The sequence below is a fragment of the Camelus bactrianus genome, chromosome 12, assembly GCF_048773025.1.
Source record: "Camelus bactrianus isolate YW-2024 breed Bactrian camel chromosome 12, ASM4877302v1, whole genome shotgun sequence".
In the NCBI taxonomy this organism is placed as follows: domain Eukaryota; kingdom Metazoa; phylum Chordata; class Mammalia; order Artiodactyla; family Camelidae; genus Camelus; species Camelus bactrianus.
Window position 1 is genome coordinate 48,152,979 of NC_133550.1, and position 21,708 is coordinate 48,174,686.

The window sequence follows — 21,708 nt, forward strand, 5'->3', positions numbered from 1 at the left end:
ATCATCTTAAAGAAGCTGAGTGAAGAAGCCAACCTGTAGGACTAAAATACCTTATTAATCTTCAACTTTTTGAATTGTAAAAGATTTCTGAACCTCGACTTTGTTTGTGGTATTATCTGGTTAGTGGTGTTGGCAGCTGTTCAAAGTTCTAAAGCACTACAGGTCATGAATATTAAATGCTACAATAAGCCTACTGGGCGGAAATCCAAATTCATTTGTAAGTGCATGACAGTCAGCCTGCCCTCCGGTTTCAACAATGCTAGGAAATACTGAGATCAGAATCGGAGCATCTTTCTCTATCTGGATTCTCACAAAGTCAAATGTAAGACAAATGAAGGGAAAACACAACCCTCAGAAAGCAGGAACGCTACTTAAAGGAGAGTGGCCCAGATGTTGACTGAAGACAATCAGAAACAGGAAAGGTATCACATTTCATTTGGCGCAATCAATATGAGGGTCACATCTTGAGTAAAACTGTAACCTTGTCTAGAAAGCAAAGGGACAAAGCCACCAATGATAATAGATTCCACCAATGACATCCCGAGCTGCTAATCAACTAAAAAAGCACATGTGGATTCAATGCCTAAGTACCTGCAGGCTATACGCTCTCTATTCTGTACATGGGGAGTCACACAAAATAGTCTGATGTACAGAAGCACCGTGTTGAATGACTTCAGTGTTCCAGCAGTGGCAAACCCAAAAACTTCAACAGAACATAAGCCCCCACCCTGAGAAACCATTCTCAAGATAAACCCTGTAAATGGTTTGGAAATATAGGACTGTTTGTTAGTGTGGGTCTGATCACTATGTCCTGTTGTAGAATCCAGCTTGCATAATACCCAAGATAAAGGTACACTTTGCTCACCATATGCAACCTCCATCCATCACATCCTGCTTAGCATTAAAATAAAGTTTCTGGACAGAGATGACTTATTTTCCACACGCAGCAATGCCTCCCTTTTCCCTCTCTAATACTATAGACTCTCTATCTTGTTTATATGAAATAGAGCCACAAAATTTGAAGAAAAGGAGGCTATCCAGATAATGCATATCTTGGAAACAACGACAGCAAAATAAATGTAGTCATCTTAAGAGAAAGTTTTAAAAGATCAAATTAAAAGGGCTTCATTTTTCCAAATTATCTTGGGCTATTATTAGAATTGTTACACTGGTTTTCAGATTTCCTTTAAAAAAAAAATTTTTTTCACCTGTAACTGAATAAGTGATTACGGGGCTAATAAAGGGGAAAAAAAGATGTTTCCACATTAAAACAGTTAACAGAAGTTAAATAAGCACAGAAAATGGCCACTGGGCAAACAATGACTGATGTTGGGTAAGTAGAAAAATGTTGCCTTTACTGATTTTATTACCCATGTACCTCCTGGGGTCAAGGGGGACTTGTAAAAAATTTTGTGGGCAGATGAAAGTCTAGCATTTATTTGCAAAGTTAGTTTCATTGTGTTTCAAAGGTTTCTCCTCCACACCCCACCAACCATTCTTTGACAACATAAAACGAAGAAAGTCAAAGTCATCCAAGAAAGGTGAAAATAATCATTTGGTGAGAGGCCAAGAAAACTTCTTTTTCAACATTTTTCTGACATGCATTTCCTCCAGTCTCACCTTCCAGACCCCACTAAACAGGAATGAAATTCTCATTGTAGAAACGAGAGAGGACAGGATTTCACTTTATAATTGTAGGCGGATATTTTAATCTGCAACAAGTGTGAAATCAGGAATTTCCTAAATACCTACTATGTGCCAAATGGTGCATGAGCCGCCAAGAATAATGCAGGAAACACATTAAATAGACATTGAAGTGAAGAACTAGGACATTTTAAAATTTTATAAAAAATAGTTCAGAACCCTTTGTTCAAACATACGTCTGCAGATTTTATATTTAGTGTTTTCTTACAAATTTTCCTTCTGAAAACTGTATTATTTTATGTCATATTATTTCATACCAAACCACATTATTTCATAAGTCCTACTATTCTCTTGATAAGCACTTATTAAGTACGTTAAATGTGTTCATCTTTTTGGCATATTCACAACAGTGACTAGCAGATATAAACACTATACATGGTTATTAAATACCCAGTAAAATACGATATTCTGGGTACTGTTTTTCACATACTTCATCAAAGAAAAAGAAAACTTTCATATTTCCTCTGCAGAACTACAAAATTTGTATACATAATACTGACATGGGCACCATTTGCAGGGACTCTCAGAAGTCAAAAAATGGCAGGCAAGAATTCTGCCAAACTGAGCCATCCCAAGGATTTCATCTGGCTCAAATGGAAATATCTGTTTTTAAATTACTAACCAATATTAAATAACAGAGATGTTATAGAAAATCCAGATGCCTGTCTATCTTAGAAAAATCTTAACCTCTACTGAACTGAAACCTGTACTTTCTTTTTTTGAATTCTTATGTTTTATTGAAGTGTAGTGTATTTACAATGTTAGCTTCAGGTCTACAGCAAAGAGATTCAGTTATATATATATATAGATTACATATATTTTTTAGATTTTTTCCATTATATGTTATTACAGGAAATTGAATATAGTTCCCTGTGCTATAAGGCAGGTTCTTGTTGTTTTTCTCTTTTATACATAGTAATGTGTAGCTGTTAATCCCAAACTCCTAATTTATCCCTCCCCCCCATTCCCCCTTTGGTAACCACAGTTTGTTTCTTACGTCCATTAAACCCATTAGACTATTTCTGGTTTGTAAATAAATTCACTTGTATCATTTTTAGATTCCACATACAAGCAACATCACATGATATTTGTCTTTCTCTGTTTGACTTCACTTAATATGATAATCTCTAGGTCCATCAATGTTGTTATAAATGACACTATTTCATTCTTTTTTATGGCTGAGTACTAGTCCATTGTATGTGTGTATATACACACACACCACATCTTCTTTATCCAGTCATCTGTTGATGGACATTTAGGTTATTTCCATGCCTTGATTATTGTAAATGCTGCTGCTATGAACACTGGGGTGCATGTATCTTTTCAAATTAAGAGTTTTCTCCAGATATATGCCCAGGAGTCAGATTGCTGGATCATAGAGTAAAGCCTTTTTTCAATTTTTTAAAGGAACTTCCATACTGTCCTCCACAGTGGCTGCACCAATTAAAATTCCCACCAACAGTGTAGGAGGGTTCCCTTTTCTCCACACCTTCCCCAATATTTATTATTTGTAGACTTCTTAATGATGGCCATTCTGACTGGTGTGAGGTGATACCTCATTGTAGTTTTGATTTGCATTTCTCTAACAATTAATGATGTTGAGCATCTTTTCATGTGCCTGTTGGCCATCTGGATGTCTTCTTTGGAGAAATGTCTATTTAAACCTGCACTTTCTTATTGTTGTCATGGGATGGAGAGAAGTACTGAGGGAGGGCATAGCCTCTAGTTCCGCCCAGCTCTGGTACCAGATTTGAGTTTGGGGCCAAGATTTGATAAGAGGTAGAGAACTGAAAGCTCTGACATTTCTGAAGAAATGTGAAGAAAGAAGCTGAGTGTGAACTACTATGAGAGAAACATTACTGATAACACTATAAAAATGGAGAGCCCTGCACTCTGGTTTTAATAATTTCCAGCTTAAGGAGGACCACCATTTTTAGATTTTAAACATTTGGCTAGTTCTCTAGTTTGCACAATAGAGTTAAACATTTGTGCACTGGAGTTTTCTGTTTCTGTATAAGTTATATTTTAACAGGGCAGGGGACTTTACTTCATCTGGCAAACTATGATAACTATGATGCAGAGTCAATTGGTAAGATATTTAAGATGATTATTCTTTTAAGGTTGAAAAGGATCTTCTAAATCCACTTCTTTCAATTTCTCCTAACTCACCCCAGGCATAAAAAAATCTATATATTTTAAAGACAGAATATGGAATTTTTCTGTAACTTCCATATGTAATCTATGCCAGTGTTTACAAGCCCCATGGTCATGAAATTCTAAATGAAAGTTTTTGCTTAAATATTCATGTTTCAGCTTTAGTGGATTCCTAATTCATATGCTTTCAAACCACTGCATGTTTAAAGACTACTAGGACTTTATCTCTTAGCCTTCTCTTTCTTAACATAAAGAATTACAGTTTCCATTGATACTTCTTCTCTCCTTTCAACTAATGTGCAGTAAGTGCCTTCCAAATACTGGGCACCCAGTTCACAATGAACACCCCACAACTTCACGTAATCTTCACAACATCTCTAGGAAAGAACACTAACTATGCTTCCACATGAAGGAACAGGTCACTGAACTCAGCCAGTGCAGGTTAAGGTTCAATTCCTTTTATTTTCTTCTCATCTGACTACTTTCTTTATTCATCTTCACACTTTCACAGTGTAGTAAAAAGATCACCACACAGTCACAAATATGTGTTCTAGCTCTAGTGATTCCACCATTTTCTAGATGACCTTCACATCTCTGGTTCTCTACAGCTCAGCTGGAAATAAGGGACGGGCATAGATGGTCTCCAGGTTCCTTACAAATCTATACAGTCTCTTATCCCAGTGTCCTCATTTAGCTCACTGGCCCAAAACCTAAGAGTGAAAGAAAGAGCTAAGTTGAGAGAACAATTATCAGATGAAGGATTTTGCTGCCATGACTATGTCCCATGCCTGCAAGCAGCAGTTGCCAGACAGTCTGGGCAAGTTTCCATTTGAAAACTTCTCAAGACACAGAACAGTCAAAGTATTAAGACCTTTCCCAAAGTGTGGGGTCCTTCACACTCTCTAAGTCTTAGGAATTCCTTTGCCAATGATGGAGTTCCGGGCAGGCTGCTCCAGAAGGTGCCACTTTGGCAGGTGGATTACTTGGACCAGGAGACAATTAAAGCCCAACAGATTCAAGAAGAGCTTTCTACCTCCGCCTTAAGTGCCTAAAAGAATTTAGATAGGAAGCCTGTACCAGGTAGAGAGCTATTATCAAAGACAACATTTTTACATAAGGAATACTCTTTGGCTTGGCATGGAAAACATTTGTTTACTATTTGCTCTTCCCAAACCCTGTGAATTGTCTTCCTCTCCTCTGAAGTCCCAAACCCTACCCCTGCTCCTTAGCACAGGATGGCACAGAAGCCTCAGTTGCCTGACTGCTGGGGAGCTTCTCCTGTCTTTGTGGGGCTCCTTTATATACATAACTAAATTCATCTATCTACTGTTAATCTGTCTTAACGGTAACTTAATTATTAGGCCCCCCAAAGAACTCAGATGGGAAGAAAGGAAAAGTCTTCCTCCTGTGCACTCATAGCACTTCTCATTTTCTTAAGCAGCAGTTACATGAGTAAGGTTGCCAGATAAAATATGAGATGCCCAGTTATATTTTAATTTCACATCAACAAAGAATACGTTTCTATTGTAAGTATGTCCCAAATACTGCCTGGGCCATATTTATAGTAAGGAGCTCTCTCAGCAACTTTATCCTTGAAAGTCTGCTTAGAGAACTGAAAATTTCTCAGAAGTGAACTTCAAAGGTCTTCAAAGCAAGTCCTGAATTGACAAATCAAAATAATTTCTTAATTCATGAGATAGTCAAATGAAGACTCTGGAGAAGAAACCACAATGTTTCACAGGCTATCAAATGTAAGGTCTTGAAACCCCCAGTCTGCATCCTCAAATAGTTCTCACCCTACACAGGACAAGGACCATGATTTATACTTATTCAATTTGTATTTCCAGTAATACAAGAAAACTTGCTATGGTTGATGACAGGGTTTTAAAAGAAAAGAAAATGATCATTCTCTCTAAATTTCCTGAAAGAATAATTAAAATTGATTTGAAATTAAGAGCTTGACTTTCAAACCATATGTTGTTTTCAAAGCTTCAACCTCTCACCCGAGTTTTCTTTAAAAGTTTCAGCATTTCACTGAAATTACAAAAGAACCTCATTAAGCGCTTGATACTTGGTTTCTAACTGAAAAGGTTATGCTTCCCTGCAGAGCCAAAGCACAGCAGCGATTACTCGCCTACCAAGTTAAAAAAAAAAAAAAACTAAAACTAAATAATTTTTAGTTCTCAATTTTTTTTCTTTATTTCAATTTCTTCCCGACTTGGTTTTAAGTAAAGTTAAGAATTGAGAGGGGAAAATGTGGTCAAAAACCAAAAAACTTCACAGCTTTCTCAAGGGAAGTATCCAAAACTATTAGGTAGTTGGATAAGTGGGGGCACCGGGCAGACAGATGGAGGAGAGGGAGGATGGTCCAGAAGATGGCCTTGTGCCCACCTCCAGCAGGCACAGTAAAGGGACTTTTCTAAACAAGCGCCAGCAAGAAACCGGTTAGAACCCGACAGCCATGACTGCATGGTAGCACAAAGGACTTAACCAGACATGACCCAATGTTCATTGTATTATAATTAACATTGTGGTTTAGCTCCCCCCACCACGGGTTTTTCTGTGTACACCACGAGTAAGGACATGCGCGAAGGGGCCAAACATGACTAAGCATTCCGGGGACAAGAGCCGTCCATCGATCGAGACCATCTCTAAGGGAGGTTATAGAGAAAGGCCAGACAAAAACCACTGCTTTTTCCCCTTGGCTCAGCCCATCTCCCATTCTTGGAGGTGTACTTTTCTTTTCCTAAATAAATCCTTTAAAATCTCTCATTACACAACGCACCATCTCCCGACTATAACCTTAACTTTTGGGTATGACAAGAATTGGGGTCTTTTTCTTTTTCCTTTTGAGATAACAAAATCATAATCCCTTGCTTAAGAGTGTCCAAAAGGATGGAAGACAGGTTGAGGTTTGCAAACAATGACCAAGTTCAGTCCTTACACTTACAGTCAAAGCAAGGGTCAGTTTATTGTGAGGGAGGGAGGATGGGGCAATGAGAAGAGGTTTTTCAAGATGCTTTTGTCCACCCAATGCCTCCTCTTAATTCACTAGCAGAAAACTACTCAGTTCTCTTTAAATATATGGAATCTGAATGTGCTTACGTGACCTTCAAACAACATTGCACTGGAAAGCACTAAGGGAATACAGACGAACAAATATTAAGCCCAGAGGCAAAGGTCTTAATTGGCCTCAGGGCAGGACTTATAATAGCCATTTTCTGTTTTGACTCTTCTGTTCTTACACATGACAACAATAAAGAAAAGGTGAATGTGATTCATTGTTCAAAAATGTGAGTTCCTAGTGCACTTCAGAGGGGGTTGTTTTCTAAAGTCAGCTCAGGAAAAGTAATATGAACAAATGGCAGAGGACTTCCTCTTCATAGAGTCTAGCATCTAACTCTATTATCAGCTGTGTTATTTTTTCAAACACATATTACAGGCAATTTATTGGATTACTGGGAATTGGGGCTGAAATAAAGAATGAATAAAAATAAATCAATGATAAAGAGGAATATTCTTTACAAGGCAGAATTGTCCTTGTACCCTGCTTGGCAATCATGAAAATAAGTTAAGAAACCCAAGAAATAAAATCGTCAGTGACTGAAACCCAGGTTAGTTGGGAAAGGTCAGAGAGGACACTTCCACCTACTAGAGATCAAAAAGTAACTTATTTTAAATTCTCTTTGAAGAGGAACACATTTGCTTTTTAAAAGGTGCCAAGGGGCCAAGCAAGGGGATGATTTAGTAATCCAATGCCCAAGCCCCGACAATCACTTACTTTGTAAATGGTGGGTAGGATCTGGTTCATTTTCAGCCGGTGGAAGACAAAGACATCATAAACCGCTGAGACGGCAAGGACAGTCACTCCCTGTTCCTTCCACAACATGCTGCATCCGGCGCACAGTCCTGTCCCCAGGAACCAGCCCCAGGTCCTGGCTGAGTAGCCTCTTGTTGAACAGTGTTTCACGTAGCAGAGCAAGGAGAGGAGGAAGAAGAGACTGGCCCCAACGTCAGCCCGTCCGACGATACCGGCCACGGCCTCCGTGTGAATGGGATGAGAGGCGAACATCACGCCAGCCAGGACAGTCCAGTATCCGTCCCCCAGGAGTATCTTGGAGAAGCTGGTGAAGAGACCAGTGACCGCCGCGTGCAGTAGGACGTTGACCAGATGGTAGCTCCAGGGATTCAGCCCTCCGATGGCATGGTTCAGGCGAAAAGAGAGAGTACAGAGGGGCCGGTAGGACTTGTGGCTGCCGCTGTGGGTTAGGAGAGTCCCCCAAAAATCATTGTAGAAAATGTGGGTCCATGGAGTTTCTGGGAGGAGGTCCTGATTAGTCTTGATAGCGCGGCTAAAAGACAAAATGTTAAAAAAGAGATCAAATGTAAAATGCAGAAAGGAAAAAAATAAGGAGGAAAATACATCGCTAAAATAGACTGCTAAAATACTGCCTTCTTTTGTAGTGCTGTCGGCATATGGGTTTATGATGGGATTCTGGGCATATGTGATGAATGTTGGTGAGGCTCAGAGAAGGCATTACATAGACACTGAATTCAGCTCCTTAATGCTCACTAGCATCACAATTAAAGTTGTATTTCTTTTCCTCAAAAGCTTTCTTCTTTGAATGCAAATACCTCTGAAGAATAAATGCAAAGTTTCTATCAGTGGTTAAAGCCTCATAAAGCAGTGGCCACACAACTGCCCTCATATAGCATGTTGGCTAAAAATGCAGATTTCAGGCCCCAGGTTGACAGGAGGCCTGGGAATATGCATTTTTAAGAAGCAAAGTCCCAGGTGACACTGGTGCAGGTGACACATTTAGAGCAAGGACTAGCTCCCCTACTGGAAATAAATTCTAGATAGAGTATCAGTGCCCAGAGCAATGCTTCCTATACATGCAAACCACCTGGGGATCTGGTTAACTAGCAGGTAGGTAAAGGTTCTAATTCAGCAGGCCTGGGGAGGAGCCCAAGATTCCATGTTTCTGACACCTGGAATTGTTCATTTACCTTCTATGTAGAAAAGCAAAGAACATGGCTTTGCAGGTACAAGAGTGTTCTGATGACCTAGTGCAAAGGACATCTTGGCCCAGTTAGCTGTTGCTGTTATTAATCTACAAAGACTGAGGTGTAACCTACAAAAAGTCCCTTATTAAATTCAGCTTGACCCACAATCTCTGAAATTAGATCCATCTGGGGACTGAAATTAACACAGATATCAACATGCATTAATAGTAGTAGATTGCCTACTCTGCGAAACACTATGCACTGTATGTCCTTTCACATATATTATCTACTTATGAGAAGTAGCTGATTTTTTTTTAAGATGCACAGTAAAAAGGCAGAGGTCTGTTAAAAGTCACATCTCACAAAATATTGAATGTAACAGACAGTTCTCCAACGTCTATATTTTCCTTTCCCCATACACATAGATCTTCAGTTTTTAGCTGAGTACATGGTCACCTGGAAAACAATTTTCATTTCCTATCTATCCTTGTGCCAAATATATGGTCGTGCAACTAATATTTGGCCAGTGAAACATAAGCAGAGTGCTATGTACTACTTCTAAAATGTATTCTTAAAAAGAAAAATCTTAGCATTCTTCCTTCCTCCACCCTTATGCCTTGTCTTGCTGGAGCACAGATGTAATAGCTGGAGTCCAGGCAGCCACTTTGGCCCATAAAGTGTCCTTAGGAACAGCAGTCATGCCAGCAGAGCAACGAGACTGGAGGAAATTGAGTCCCTGTCACAGGAGACCATACCAGCCCTGGGCTAACTATGTAAGTATAAGAAATGAACTTGTTTAAGCTGCAGTATTTTTGGGTGTCAGCTAGTGGCAGCTGAACCTACTCATCAATGAAATCCTTTGTTAACAGAAGACCTACTATATCACAGTGCTTTGATTTTCCAGTTTGATTTTGATTTTTACAAGTCTCCGTGTATTGACTGTGTATTAAATGAATTTCCATATAAATTGGCTTTTAAAATATTAGAAACAGATGTTATTCTGGATCCATTAAATTAAAATACCCTGTTATGACATTCATCAAGAGTCTAACCCAGAAGTAATTGCTAAAGACTTGATGGGTTATAATTAAAATTTTAAAGAAATATGAAAAACTGCCAAACAGTGTTGTCAGAGAGAGCTGGTTTCAAGCCATTGAGAATGAAAAGCCAACTGGCCTCTACTAAGCACCAACCTAGATAGTGATGTGAATTTCTGTAATATCAATGCAGAAACACTCGTGCTATCAGTCAGGGCAGCAGAAAGCTCAACAGCAAAGTATTGTGGGAGGCGGCTTTGCTAATTTCACAAGGAAAGCTGGGAAGCATGTTTTGTTTAGGACAGTATTTCACCCTTTCAGTGGCAGATCCATTTGGAAGGAGAAGCATGTCCCTAAACCAAGTTTTCTACATGCTATTAGTTCAGCTCCATAACCAATTCTATAGACTTTTTGAGGGAAAGGAAAAAAAAAAAAAAAACCATACACTCTTTTAAAAATCTGTTCAAAGCCGCCAGAGTTTCTTATATTCATAGTAATAAATCTAGTAATCTACAGCAGCCAACAAGACGTACTATAAGCCTAACTCTCACAAAACAAGGATTTCAACACAAAGAACAAAACTAACACATCTCATCGTTTCCCTGGGAGAAAAAACTTTGATGAGGCACAGCCCTAAATTTACATTGTAGAAGAAAAAAATTTCAAGGCAAACAGTATTAATAAAACAAAAGTAGAAAAGCAAAAGTAAACATCTCACCCGTGCTGAAAACATATTCCAGTAAGGGAGACTTTGGTCTGATAAAATGCTGTGACAGGTGTTATCTGATTAGGCAGGTTTTTGTGTATCCCATGAACGTTACGGCAGAACATGAAATAAATCGTACTGGGCTTTAGTACGTAAGTCATGTCACACGTGCAAGTCCGTGAAAAGAGATGCACTATGTATCCTTTACATATTAAAGATACGGATGCAAAGGGATTTAATGGAATCTTAATAATCTGAATAACCCAGCAAAAGAAGAAGTAAAGGTAGTCGTTCAACACTAAACATAACAGATTTTCATCCGTTTGCATTTCCTTACACAAATCCAAAATGGAAAGAGTGAACCCTCTTCAGCTATCTCTCAGCTAATGAAAACGCTCAACTCAAAACAAAATTTCACGCTGACAGAATTTCTGAGGTAATTTCTGTGAAGACACTAAGGAGTTAGGAAACGTTCCACTCCAGGAAAGGCGAGCAAGTAAATGCAGCAGACGCGAAAAAGAAACAATCAGAGGCAGAATTCTCCTGACAACACACGACCCACCAAGAGACTGTCTTTTGAAGCAAAAAGATCCAGTCTCTCAAGTCTTCAGGGAGGTCTTAACCTGTTTTCAGTTTCATTCATTTGTGGCTCTTTCTTTTCGCTGCCGTGTGATTTTTCCTTTAAAAAAACGTTGACAAAGGCCAGCACTATTGTAAAACTGACGAATGATCTGACACTGCCCCCTCACCAGCCTTGTGCGTGTTCCTCTCACTGCAACTTCTTCTGCCCGTTGACCTTTTCAGTCACAGCACCCACATAAATGATGACCCTGAGTCCTTCAGGGCAGGAATGATGCTTCAATTCTCCAGACATCAAATGACACTCACTCCCCAAGGGCTTACAATTGTTCTACTTAAGAGTGTCAGCCGAGGGGGGGCTGGAGAAGGATTCGAGAAGGTGAGCTGCCCAACTGGAAAAATGCGCGAGGAGCCGAAGTGGAGCGAAACAGCACTTTATTCTAGTACAAGATGGCGCGCGCAGGCGGCGCTCAGGTGTACACACTTGTCCTTTTCTGCTAATGGCGCATGCGTAGTGTTCATAATGCCGACTTACGCTGCTGGCGCATGAGTGGTGTTCATAATGGGGGACGCGCTGCTGGCGCATGCGTACATTTACCCCTTACCAGGTGCAAGCTATTGTGAACTTTGGCCTGGGCCCCACAGCCTACTCATTTAAGGCTGCTGACAGTAAGTAAAAGCCAATGTTTATACTATAAAAAGCAACAAAATTCCTTCTTTTTTTTTTTAATACAGAGGTACTGGGAATTGAACCCAGGACCTTGTGCATACTAAGCAGACATTCTGCCATTGAGGTATGCCCTCCCCCAACCCCCCAAAATTTTTTTTAAGTGATGGGTTGAAATTTGTTCTGTAGGAGAAAAAAGAGAGAATGGTCTTTGTTAACGTATCCTGTTTCAGTGCTACCCAAGCACGCCTACCTATGCCGAGGAAGGGCAACGAAATGCAGCGGTTGAGAAAACTGATTCTGGAACCAAATGGACCAGTCCAGTCTGAGACGGTGGACAGAGTGACTCCACCTCTCCATACCTCAGTTTTCTCATCTGCAAAATAAGGATGAGAACTGTGCTTGCTTTACAGGATCATTTTGAGGAGTAAATGGGTTAGTAAGCAAAAAGCACATTGTTATATATAATATGTGTATATGTTATATTTGTAACATGTTAGCTGCTATCATTGTTACTACCATCAACACCAAACACCCAGTGCTGGCCATCAATGCAAACACTGTGCTCTTTCATCACCTTCACAGCCTTCAAAGTCTAGGTATCGTGGTCATGAATATTCCACTTAAAATTCCTTTAAGCTTTATTGACACTCTCAGCACAAAGTAATACACATTTAGGAAAGTCTTACCTTTGTTCTTTAACACATTACTCTTTCCGTTCCCCTTCTATCTTTTTGACTACCTCTTCCCAACTCTCCTTGGCTGGCATCTCCTTCAGAGGTTTCTCCCAAATGTGGATGTTTCACTCCTGGGCCTGTCTCCTGACCTCTCTACACTTTCCAGCTCTGTGGTCATCATCTCTGACACCTGCAACTCAAGAGCTGCTTTCTCCTTCACTGCCTCCAGCATGGGTGTTGCTCATAAGCCTACAGTTCTATTTCCCCAGGTGATATCCATACCTGAATGATGAAATCCTGGCTCCACAACTAACAGCAGTGTATTACTTTTGGCCAGTTAGTCTCTCTAAAGCGCAGCTACCTTACCTATGGTTAGTAGACAGTAATAATGCTTCTCACAAGCTGTTGTGTTGAAGATCAAATGAGGAAATGTCAGCTTGAATGTTTGAAAATTACAGAGCCTGATGTCATAGACTTTTTTTCAGCCCTCTTCTTCTAGTTAACAGTGTCCTGTTTTTCCTTTTGAGAACAGGCCACATCCACCCTCAGTCCATGTGAAAAGAATGAGGCTATTGTCCTCGCCTCCTGATGAAAGGTCATCATATGATTTGGCCAATGAGGGTACTGTATCGCCCCATCCTCATTCCCGGCCACAACAACTGACTTACCAAGCCAGCTCAAAGTCAACACAGCTCCAATAATCTACTGGGAAAGGACATCTTCATTTGAGAATAAGATGAAATCCTAGAGCTGCTAAAGGATTCTCTGAAGACAGAGCCTAAGAATGCAGCCAACACACACACACACAAAATCCAGATCAAGGAGACAAAAAGGCAGCTCTGAGTGCAGCTGGATCCCATCACGCCTGAATCTATCACTGTTAAATAAGCCAATAAATGCCCTTTACTCATATTAGTTCGAACTGTTATTCTGACATCTGCAACCAAAAGTGCTCAATAAAATAGCACTCTGTCATCATCAAGTAAGACTGTTAGTTGTCCTTTCAGTATCCTCAGTTTAGTAAGAATGAATCCAAATAATTTTCCTCACAAACCATCTCCTTTTCATCCAAGCCCCTCATTAAGTGCCATCGTTTTCCCACAACTGACATCCAGGTTGTACATGAGGGGTCCTCCTCTTTTTGCTCCTACATCTACTTTCAAGCTAGGTAAGGATACTTAAGTGCTGTTCAGGACCTCAGAGAAAAATCCAACTCACAAGTCTCCCTTGAATCTGCCTCTAACTTCTCTTTCCTCCTACCCTCATTCAGACTTCCATTATTTCCTACCTCTACTGCTTAGTATGCTTCCTAAAAGTGCCTGTTTATTTTTCTCTTTCCTTCATTAGGCTCTAAGTCCCCTCTTGGAAGGAGTTTGTTTTCTCCTGGTGCCCCACACGTCTGAGGCACAATAAATATTTGTTAAACTGAACTACATGGTCCTCCCTGCTGGCTTTTATTCCTCCTTTGATCCATTACACATGCTGTGGATAGAGAAACTTCCTGAAATAGAACTCCTGAAATATACCTGTAGCACCATCACTCTGCGTCACACAAATCCTTCATCATGCCCTATGTCTTACCATAATAAATGCCCTGCCCAGCCCGGCATTCACAACCATCTCTGCTATGATTTCTCGGCCAGTCTCCCATTATTTCTCCATTCGTATCTTCTTAACGTCAACCAAACTTCCCAGCTTCTCGGTCTTGGCTCAAATCATTTTTTCCCTTCCTCTGCCTGGATTGCTGTCCTTCAACCAGGTGCATCTATCCAAATATGCTCCAATCACCAATGCTTCTTTGTGATGCCAAAGTCTTCCCAAATGTCTTTCCTAGTTATTTTTGCAGACAGGCTGGATTTTGACAATGAGCACTGACACATTGTAACACTGACTTCTTCTGACAATCATCACGGATCTTAAATGAGATGATACACGGAAGACATTTCAGGAGGATGAGGAAATGTTACGCATTGAAATGGGGGCACAAGTGATTCCTTTTCTAGCCCCTATTGAAAAATCACAGTCCAATAAAATGGACTGATTCTGCCTTAAGAAAATTATTCACTCATTCATTCATTCAGTGATGGGCGAGACACTATAAAGAGCCCTGCACATAGAATGGTGAGCAAAACAGATTCACTGACTTTGAGAAACAGCCTAGGACAGGAGGCAAAGATGTGTACGAGGCAATTTCACTGCAGGATGATAAATACTCTAACATGAAATTCTGATTGCTGTGGGCGAACAGGACAGACTTCCAACAGTCTTTGTGAGTCAAGAGCTTCTTGGAAGAAAGCACATCTCCATACATGCGAGTTAAACAAAGTAGTAAAGGAGTTAGGATGTTGCCAGACATGTTGCCAGTCAATTTTTTTCAAAGACCATGAGGCAGGAGAGAAGTGGTGAGCTTGGGATCCGAAAAAGTACAATAGGCTGGTTTGGCTGGAGTGAAGTTTGAGGGATGCAGTGGCAGGAATCACTGGCATTACTCTGTCTTGTACCATGTCCTTCATGCGACAGAGGGAAATTTGAAGGGACATTAATCTCCCCAACGGTGTTCAGGTCTGACTTGGCTACCATCTTGTTACAATCTGCTTTATCTCCCCAGTGCACTGTTAACTTCTAAGAAATAGAAAAGCATCTCATTTATCTTTTGGATCCTTGCACATGTAGGCCTTCAAAATATATTATTTTGGGTTTTTCTTCTTTTTTGTAGTTAATGTTTTTTTTTTTTTCTGGGACTTTTTTTTATTGAAGTATGGTTGAAATAAAAGTATGATGAAAGAGAAGTATGTTGAAAATAGATAAACAACAAGGTCCTATTGTATGGCAGAGGGAATGACGTTCAACACCTTGTAGTAGCTTATAATGAGAGAGAATGTAAAAAAAATACATAAATATATATATATAAAACAATCACTATGCTGTACACCAGAAATTAACACAACATTGTAAACTGACTATACTTCTATATTTGATGAACTGAATTCTAATTAGAAATGATTGGTATTGATAAGCTGCACTCACCTTTCAGAAAAAAATTACATTAAGTATATAGGGAATTATCACTTTCATCTGAAAGTAGTTCATTCACTGTGGGCACTAACCTCTGCTCGCCCAATGAAAATTAACTGAGAAAAACCATCAGGTTAATTGGCTTACCCAAACGTCTTTGGCACTCACTTGCCACTTAACCTATAAACCCTTCATTAGAGTCCCTCTTTAGGGATAAGCCATTATATTTAGAAAGCTCCAGTTAATATGCAAATACTTAGCTACCAGGGTAGGGAAATGAGAAATACTGTAACATCTTAGTTAGGGGGTAAGCAATGCGTTTCAAATTCCTAGAGAAACTCTGGGCAGGGCAAGTTCATTTCAGTGTAGGGCGCTACGCTGGTTGGGGCGGTGTGAGCTTTCTATGCCCTGCGGAAACTGAAGGCTTTATGCTTTAGGCTTGAATTTATCATTACACATGTAACACATTCCTCAACTTGCCTGTTTCCATCGTGATCTCCTCCTACTAAATTGTAAACCCTTCCATGGCAGAGATGCTGGCTTTCTAAGCAACTAGCACTTTTTAAAAATTGTTAAATTGTCACTGTCTAGATGTGGAATGAAAAGAGGCCGGAGAAGTAACAAAGAGCCTTTGTCAGACATCCAACGGACAGGGCCGTCCAGTAACTGCTTGCTTTGTGAAAAGGTAAGTCTGAGAATGCTCAGCCTTGTAACTAAAATGAATATTCTTAGTGGCCCCCTCTTCCATCCCTTTAGGAGATTTTCCTATAAGCAATAAAGGAGTTTTACGAGCTACATCTGACACAGCAAGCCTCTCCAGCTCCCCCAAGAAACAAGAAAAGTAAGCTTCTGATTAAACATGGCCCCAGCTGCAGCCAAACTAAGCCCCAGAGCTGTTAGAGATTCTGATGCACTCTCATAGAGCCGCCCAAGTCTAGAGTTTCCCCAGACACTCTCTTGTCTTAATAGGAGAAAATGAAAAGGATGAACCTTGGCTAAATAAGTACCCTTAGTTTCCCAAATCAATCAACGCTGCCACTTTCAGAGTTTCGACAGGAAACAGTCAAGAAAAAAACTTTAAGTAACCCAGAAAACTAGTTAATAATCCATATAAAAGAAAGCTGATGATTTAAAATTAAAAATTCAGTCACCCTAAAATGTTTTAAAAGTATTAATATGAAAAGCATTTTGCAAGATTAAAGCAAACACTAACAGCATGAGATGATCATGAAAACCATACTCCAGGTATTTAATTTCAGATTAAAATAATCCTCTACCTTACTATTAGCTTCTTAAGAACTTGAAATATTTTTCAGTGCCTTGCAATTTGCATGATAAAAATATTAATATTTTCCAATTATTTGTTCACTATATCCATTTCATGCCACCCTAATAAAAAGTATTGTAGTACAACTCACCTCCTTCACACTGCACTAAATTGACTTCAATCAGTCTCAACTTAAAAGCTTAATGAACATACCTTTATTCCTAGTTTTCCACACCTGAAATTAGTAACCACTAGCAGAGGTACGATGAAGCTTTTTATTCCCCAGAGTTAACTCCAAGTATATGAATCACTTTAATACACTACTTTGTATAATTTATGAATTTCAGTCAGTTTCTTGGGTTTTCATAAATTCACAAATTCATGTTCTATAAAAAGGTGATTAACTTTTTGTTGTTTACATTTCATACTGTTTCCCTTATAATACTGTTTTCCTCTTGAGCATTTGTGGTATGTTTTAAAGTATGACTGGTTCCTTATAATTTTTCTATTTTAAAAAGTTTACAAATGTTTGACTGCTTTTAAGACAAGAATTAGTATCAGATTATAGTTTTTTTTAATATAGTTCAAAGCTTTCAAAAATGATTGGCTTCTACTGAACACCAGAGTCTAAGAAAGAGAACACAAGCGTAACCACGAGATCCCAAGAACACCTGTTTTGTGCATGGTCTTGATCTTTGTGCTTTCATAGAATAAAAGGTGGTATATCTTTGTGCTTAAGGATTTGATTATCCAAATGCATTTGAAACTGGCAGGCATGGCACGCTGAGAATACACCTCCAGTTAAAATACTTGCCTTCGAATATAAATGTGCTGTACAGATTTCAGAATAGAAATCCTAAAGTACATGGAGGCTTTTCCAACTAGTCATGTACTAACTCAAAAAAAAAAAAAAAAAATCACATCCTTGAGGAGGGCTCATAAAACCTTCACTTAAGGGAAACAGGAAGTGTCTTCCGGCAATGACCACTGCCTGGGAACCCACTAAGAGCTCTCACTCCTAGACCACGGAAGACAGGGGAAATTTTTTTAAATCTAAGAAACTTGCGGGGTAGGAAAATATTCATGCTACATCACCCAGATGTTTGGCTTATCTGCAAGCCTACCTCCTGTCTTTTCTGAATTAAGTCTTAACCAAATCACCTTTCTTTATCCACACCTCTCCCTCAGCCAACGAGACTAGCCAAGAAGCTTCTTTTAGCCAAATGTTTGCAACGATCTTTTGTCTTTCCTACTTAAAAATTTCCACATGATGCCAACGTACCCCACCCCAGGTCTTCATGTTATAATAGCAACTTGTATTTGTTTCACGCTTTTATATTTTACAAAATGTGCTCACGTTCAGGACTGTCTTGAATCCTTGTCACCACCCTCTGACTAAGAAGATGTGAATGCGAGAAGTTGAGAGTCCTGCCTGAGGCAAGTGCATCAGTCAAGACCAGAGCCGTCCATGCTGGAATCCAAACCTCAGTTCCTCATCTACGTCTGCTCTTGCTAAGTTATGGGCTGAATGGTGGCCCCCTAAAATTCATCTGTTGAATCCCTAAGTAGTTCAGAAAGTGACTGGATTTGGAGAGCAGACCTTTACAGAGGTGATTAAGTTAAAATGGGGCCTTCAGGCTAGGCCGTAATGCAATCTAACTGGTGTAAGAAGAGAAATTTGGACAGAGAGACAGTGGAGCACAAGTGAACAGAAAAAAAGACTATGTGAGCCCAATGAGCAGGTGGCCATCTGTAAGCCATGATGAGGCCTCAGGGGAAACCAAACCTTCTGACACCTTGATCTGGGGCTTTTACCCTCCAGAACTGTGAGAAAATAAATTTCTTTCTTTCTTTTTTTTTTAATGGAGTTACTGGGGATTGAACCCAGGACCTCGTGCATGCTAAGCCTGTGCTCTACCACTGAACTACACCCTCCCCTGAAGAAAGTGCATTTCTGTTGTTTAAGCCACCTAGTCTGCGGTATTTTGTCCAGGCTGTCCTAACAAACAAATACACCTACTAGACCACAAAGACTGCCGTATATAATCATATACACTAGGCCGTTTATCCTTCAGAGTTTCAGGGAAACGCGATTTCACACGAAAGTTTTATTGTCTGATACTGTGTCTGGGGCTCTGTTTTTGATGACAGAGGTTGAACTGCTTTGTAAATATAAAAAGGATTTTAAGAAGTATCTTATTCTTAGTTCTGCCAGGATTTGTCTACATTCTTTACTAGACAGGGAAAAAAAAAATTCCTAATCACGCCAATGGGGCATTAACTCCAACTAAATACACGTAATAAAGCTCTAGCGCTACTTCACGTTTACAGTGAGACTGCAGCGCTCACACTGCACACACACGTTATCTCATTTCACCCCAGCACTGCCGTCCAACAGGAGACTGAAGCCGGATGGGATAAGACAGTTAAAGAAGAGCACATACTTAACAGGAGGTAGAGAAAGACCCTGAACATTGTTCTCTAACTATTCCGTTTAACCTTCAAAGCAGCTCTGTTCCTCCACATGGACAATAAATCTCCCAAAAGAAGTGTTTGTAAGACGATTTGAAAGTAAAATCCTAGTCTATTATTGCATTTTGTCTGGAATCCATATATCTGCCCTCAAGATGCAATAAAGCTATAAAAAACGCTTTTGTGCCATATTCTTTTAATTTCTGCATTTCAAAAAGAAAGTCTTCTTTTAACACTAAGGAGTCTTGGAAAACGTGAGTCAAAGGAAGGTGTTAGTTGTCTTCCAGTGACGGGTGAAAAAGGCAGCTTTATGAAAGCCAAACACTAACCTATAATTTCATATTACAAAATATAATAGAAAACATATTCTGGCAGGAATTTTGCTGCCTGCATCCCTTCTCAGCTATAAAATAGTTACACACACACACACACACACACACACACACACATCTGAGAAAGATCAGACTTGAAACACATTGCAGCAGCATACACGTACAACATGGGAAGTTTCACCAGGGTTGCCTGTGATGACAGGATACACACACGTCCCTACAATAAAATCAGACTCACAGCTAAATCAGAGAGTCTTTTTGGACACAATAATATATGAGCCCTGATGAAAAACAGATAGGCAAAGGGGAAAACACTCTAATTTAAAACTAACACAGTATCCAAACATTTGGTCCACAAAGCACCAGCAAGTCGCTAATTTGTCATTGAAGGCAAGAGATACTTCACCCAAGAATGAGGAGAGAAAGAGGTAGTAACTCCACCATTAAAATTTATCAACATTCCAATATATATTACTATCTGTCATTTATTGACTAATCAAGAAATAAATTAAACTTCAGGAAGCCCTGACACTTTTTGCGCCATAGTCCTTTAAATAAATCACATGGTAGGCACTCAAAATACACAGGCGGGATGTTAAACGCAAACTATCAGCTCTCTCAGATCTCGTGTTATAAAAAGACAAATTATGAAGCCCAAACGTGTCCCTTTAAGACTCTCAAGCATGGTCTATTTCACCCTTTTGCTGACCCCCGAATCCTGAGACTTGGAACAGTTGGGTATGAGAAGGGTCTTCTTCAGCTCTCCGTAGCCGCAACTGCTAAATCCTCCACAAGACTGGAAATCCCCCCATCAGACCACAAGATCTTTTTTATTCAATCTTGACCCTCACTGCCTTCACTAAACATCATTCCTGTCACTAATAATTTTTTTTAAACATACAAGTAACCAGGCTAATTCAATAAATTCTCAAGTCAAGAAATGAACAAGTAGAACCTAAGTGTAAGAATGGAAGACAGTATTTAGTCAAAGGAATCTAAGCACAAGAGATCTAATTTTTCACTCCAATCTTTAAAAAAAAGAAATAAAAAACATATCTTCTGGGGAGAAGGTATAGCTCAGTGACAGAACACATGCTTAGCATACACACAAGGTCTTGGGTTCAATCCCCCGTACCACCATTAACAAAAAGTTACCAAAAAGCCCACATTTTATCTGAAGCGATTCCTAAAATGCACATTAACTGTAAAGCGCACACACTCACACACTTTAGAGCTAGCCACATCTCAATTCAAATTCTTCCTCTTGAACATACTAACTATAGGATTCAGTTTTCTCATCTATAAATGGCTGTTCCTGGTGAAGATAAAATAAGATAACAATTAAATAAAATATGGAGGTTAACTCCTAGCTCATAGTAGGTCATAGAACAGAAAGAAAAAAATGTCACAGGACTTATGCCATGGGGTACAGCCTAATTAGGACATTCTGGGAAGCAGCCTTACCAGAAGGATGACAGTTGCATATCATCAAAATAGCTAGACTTGGGTATTTCTATTTGACAAAAGATCATCAATTCTAATAAAATCATAATGTGATCTGCACACTATTTTTTTTAAGCTTCTCAAGGCCTGTTTTTTCTTGCACAAAGTAGGAAAAGAATTACCCTAGGCATTTCCAATCTCTCTCTCTCTCTCTCTCTCTCTCTCTCACACACACACACTATTATGTTTTCAAAGACAGCAAGTTTTTTTTTTAATGGAGGGATTGAACCCAGGACCTCCTGCACGCTAAGCACTCACTCTTCCACTGAGCTATACCTACCCCCAAAGATAGCAACTTCTAAAAAGTGGGATAATATATATTAAGCCTTTCATATCTTTGTTAACAAAAAATAAAAGTCAACATGCTGTTTGAAAATGTCCTCTTTATATTCCTCATATAAGCCAACCCTATGCAGGTGGGCAGTAAACTGGCTATAATTTGTGATGGTCTGGAATACAATCTAGAAAAGTTTGAAATCAGAAATGTGGTCACCTGATGAAAGAAAGGTAATGTCACACACTCAGTCATGATCAGTCCACTCAGAGCAGACGGATTTTCACACTAAAACACTCACATTAAAAGTTGCC

At 39.5% G+C, this 21,708-nt stretch overlaps 1 protein-coding gene across 2 annotated transcripts in view; it reads right to left on the reverse strand.

Annotated features, from left to right (window-relative positions):
• TMTC2 (transmembrane O-mannosyltransferase targeting cadherins 2) overlaps window positions 1-21,708 on the reverse strand; it is a 481,591-nt gene that overhangs the window by 200,574 nt on the left and 259,309 nt on the right. For both annotated transcript variants that reach the window (XM_045519407.2, XM_010958805.3), the window contains one exon: window positions 7,640-8,210. In XM_045519407.2, coding sequence (XP_045375363.1) covers window positions 7,640-8,210 — 571 coding nt within the window. The remainder of the gene's footprint in view (window positions 1-7,639; window positions 8,211-21,708) is intronic.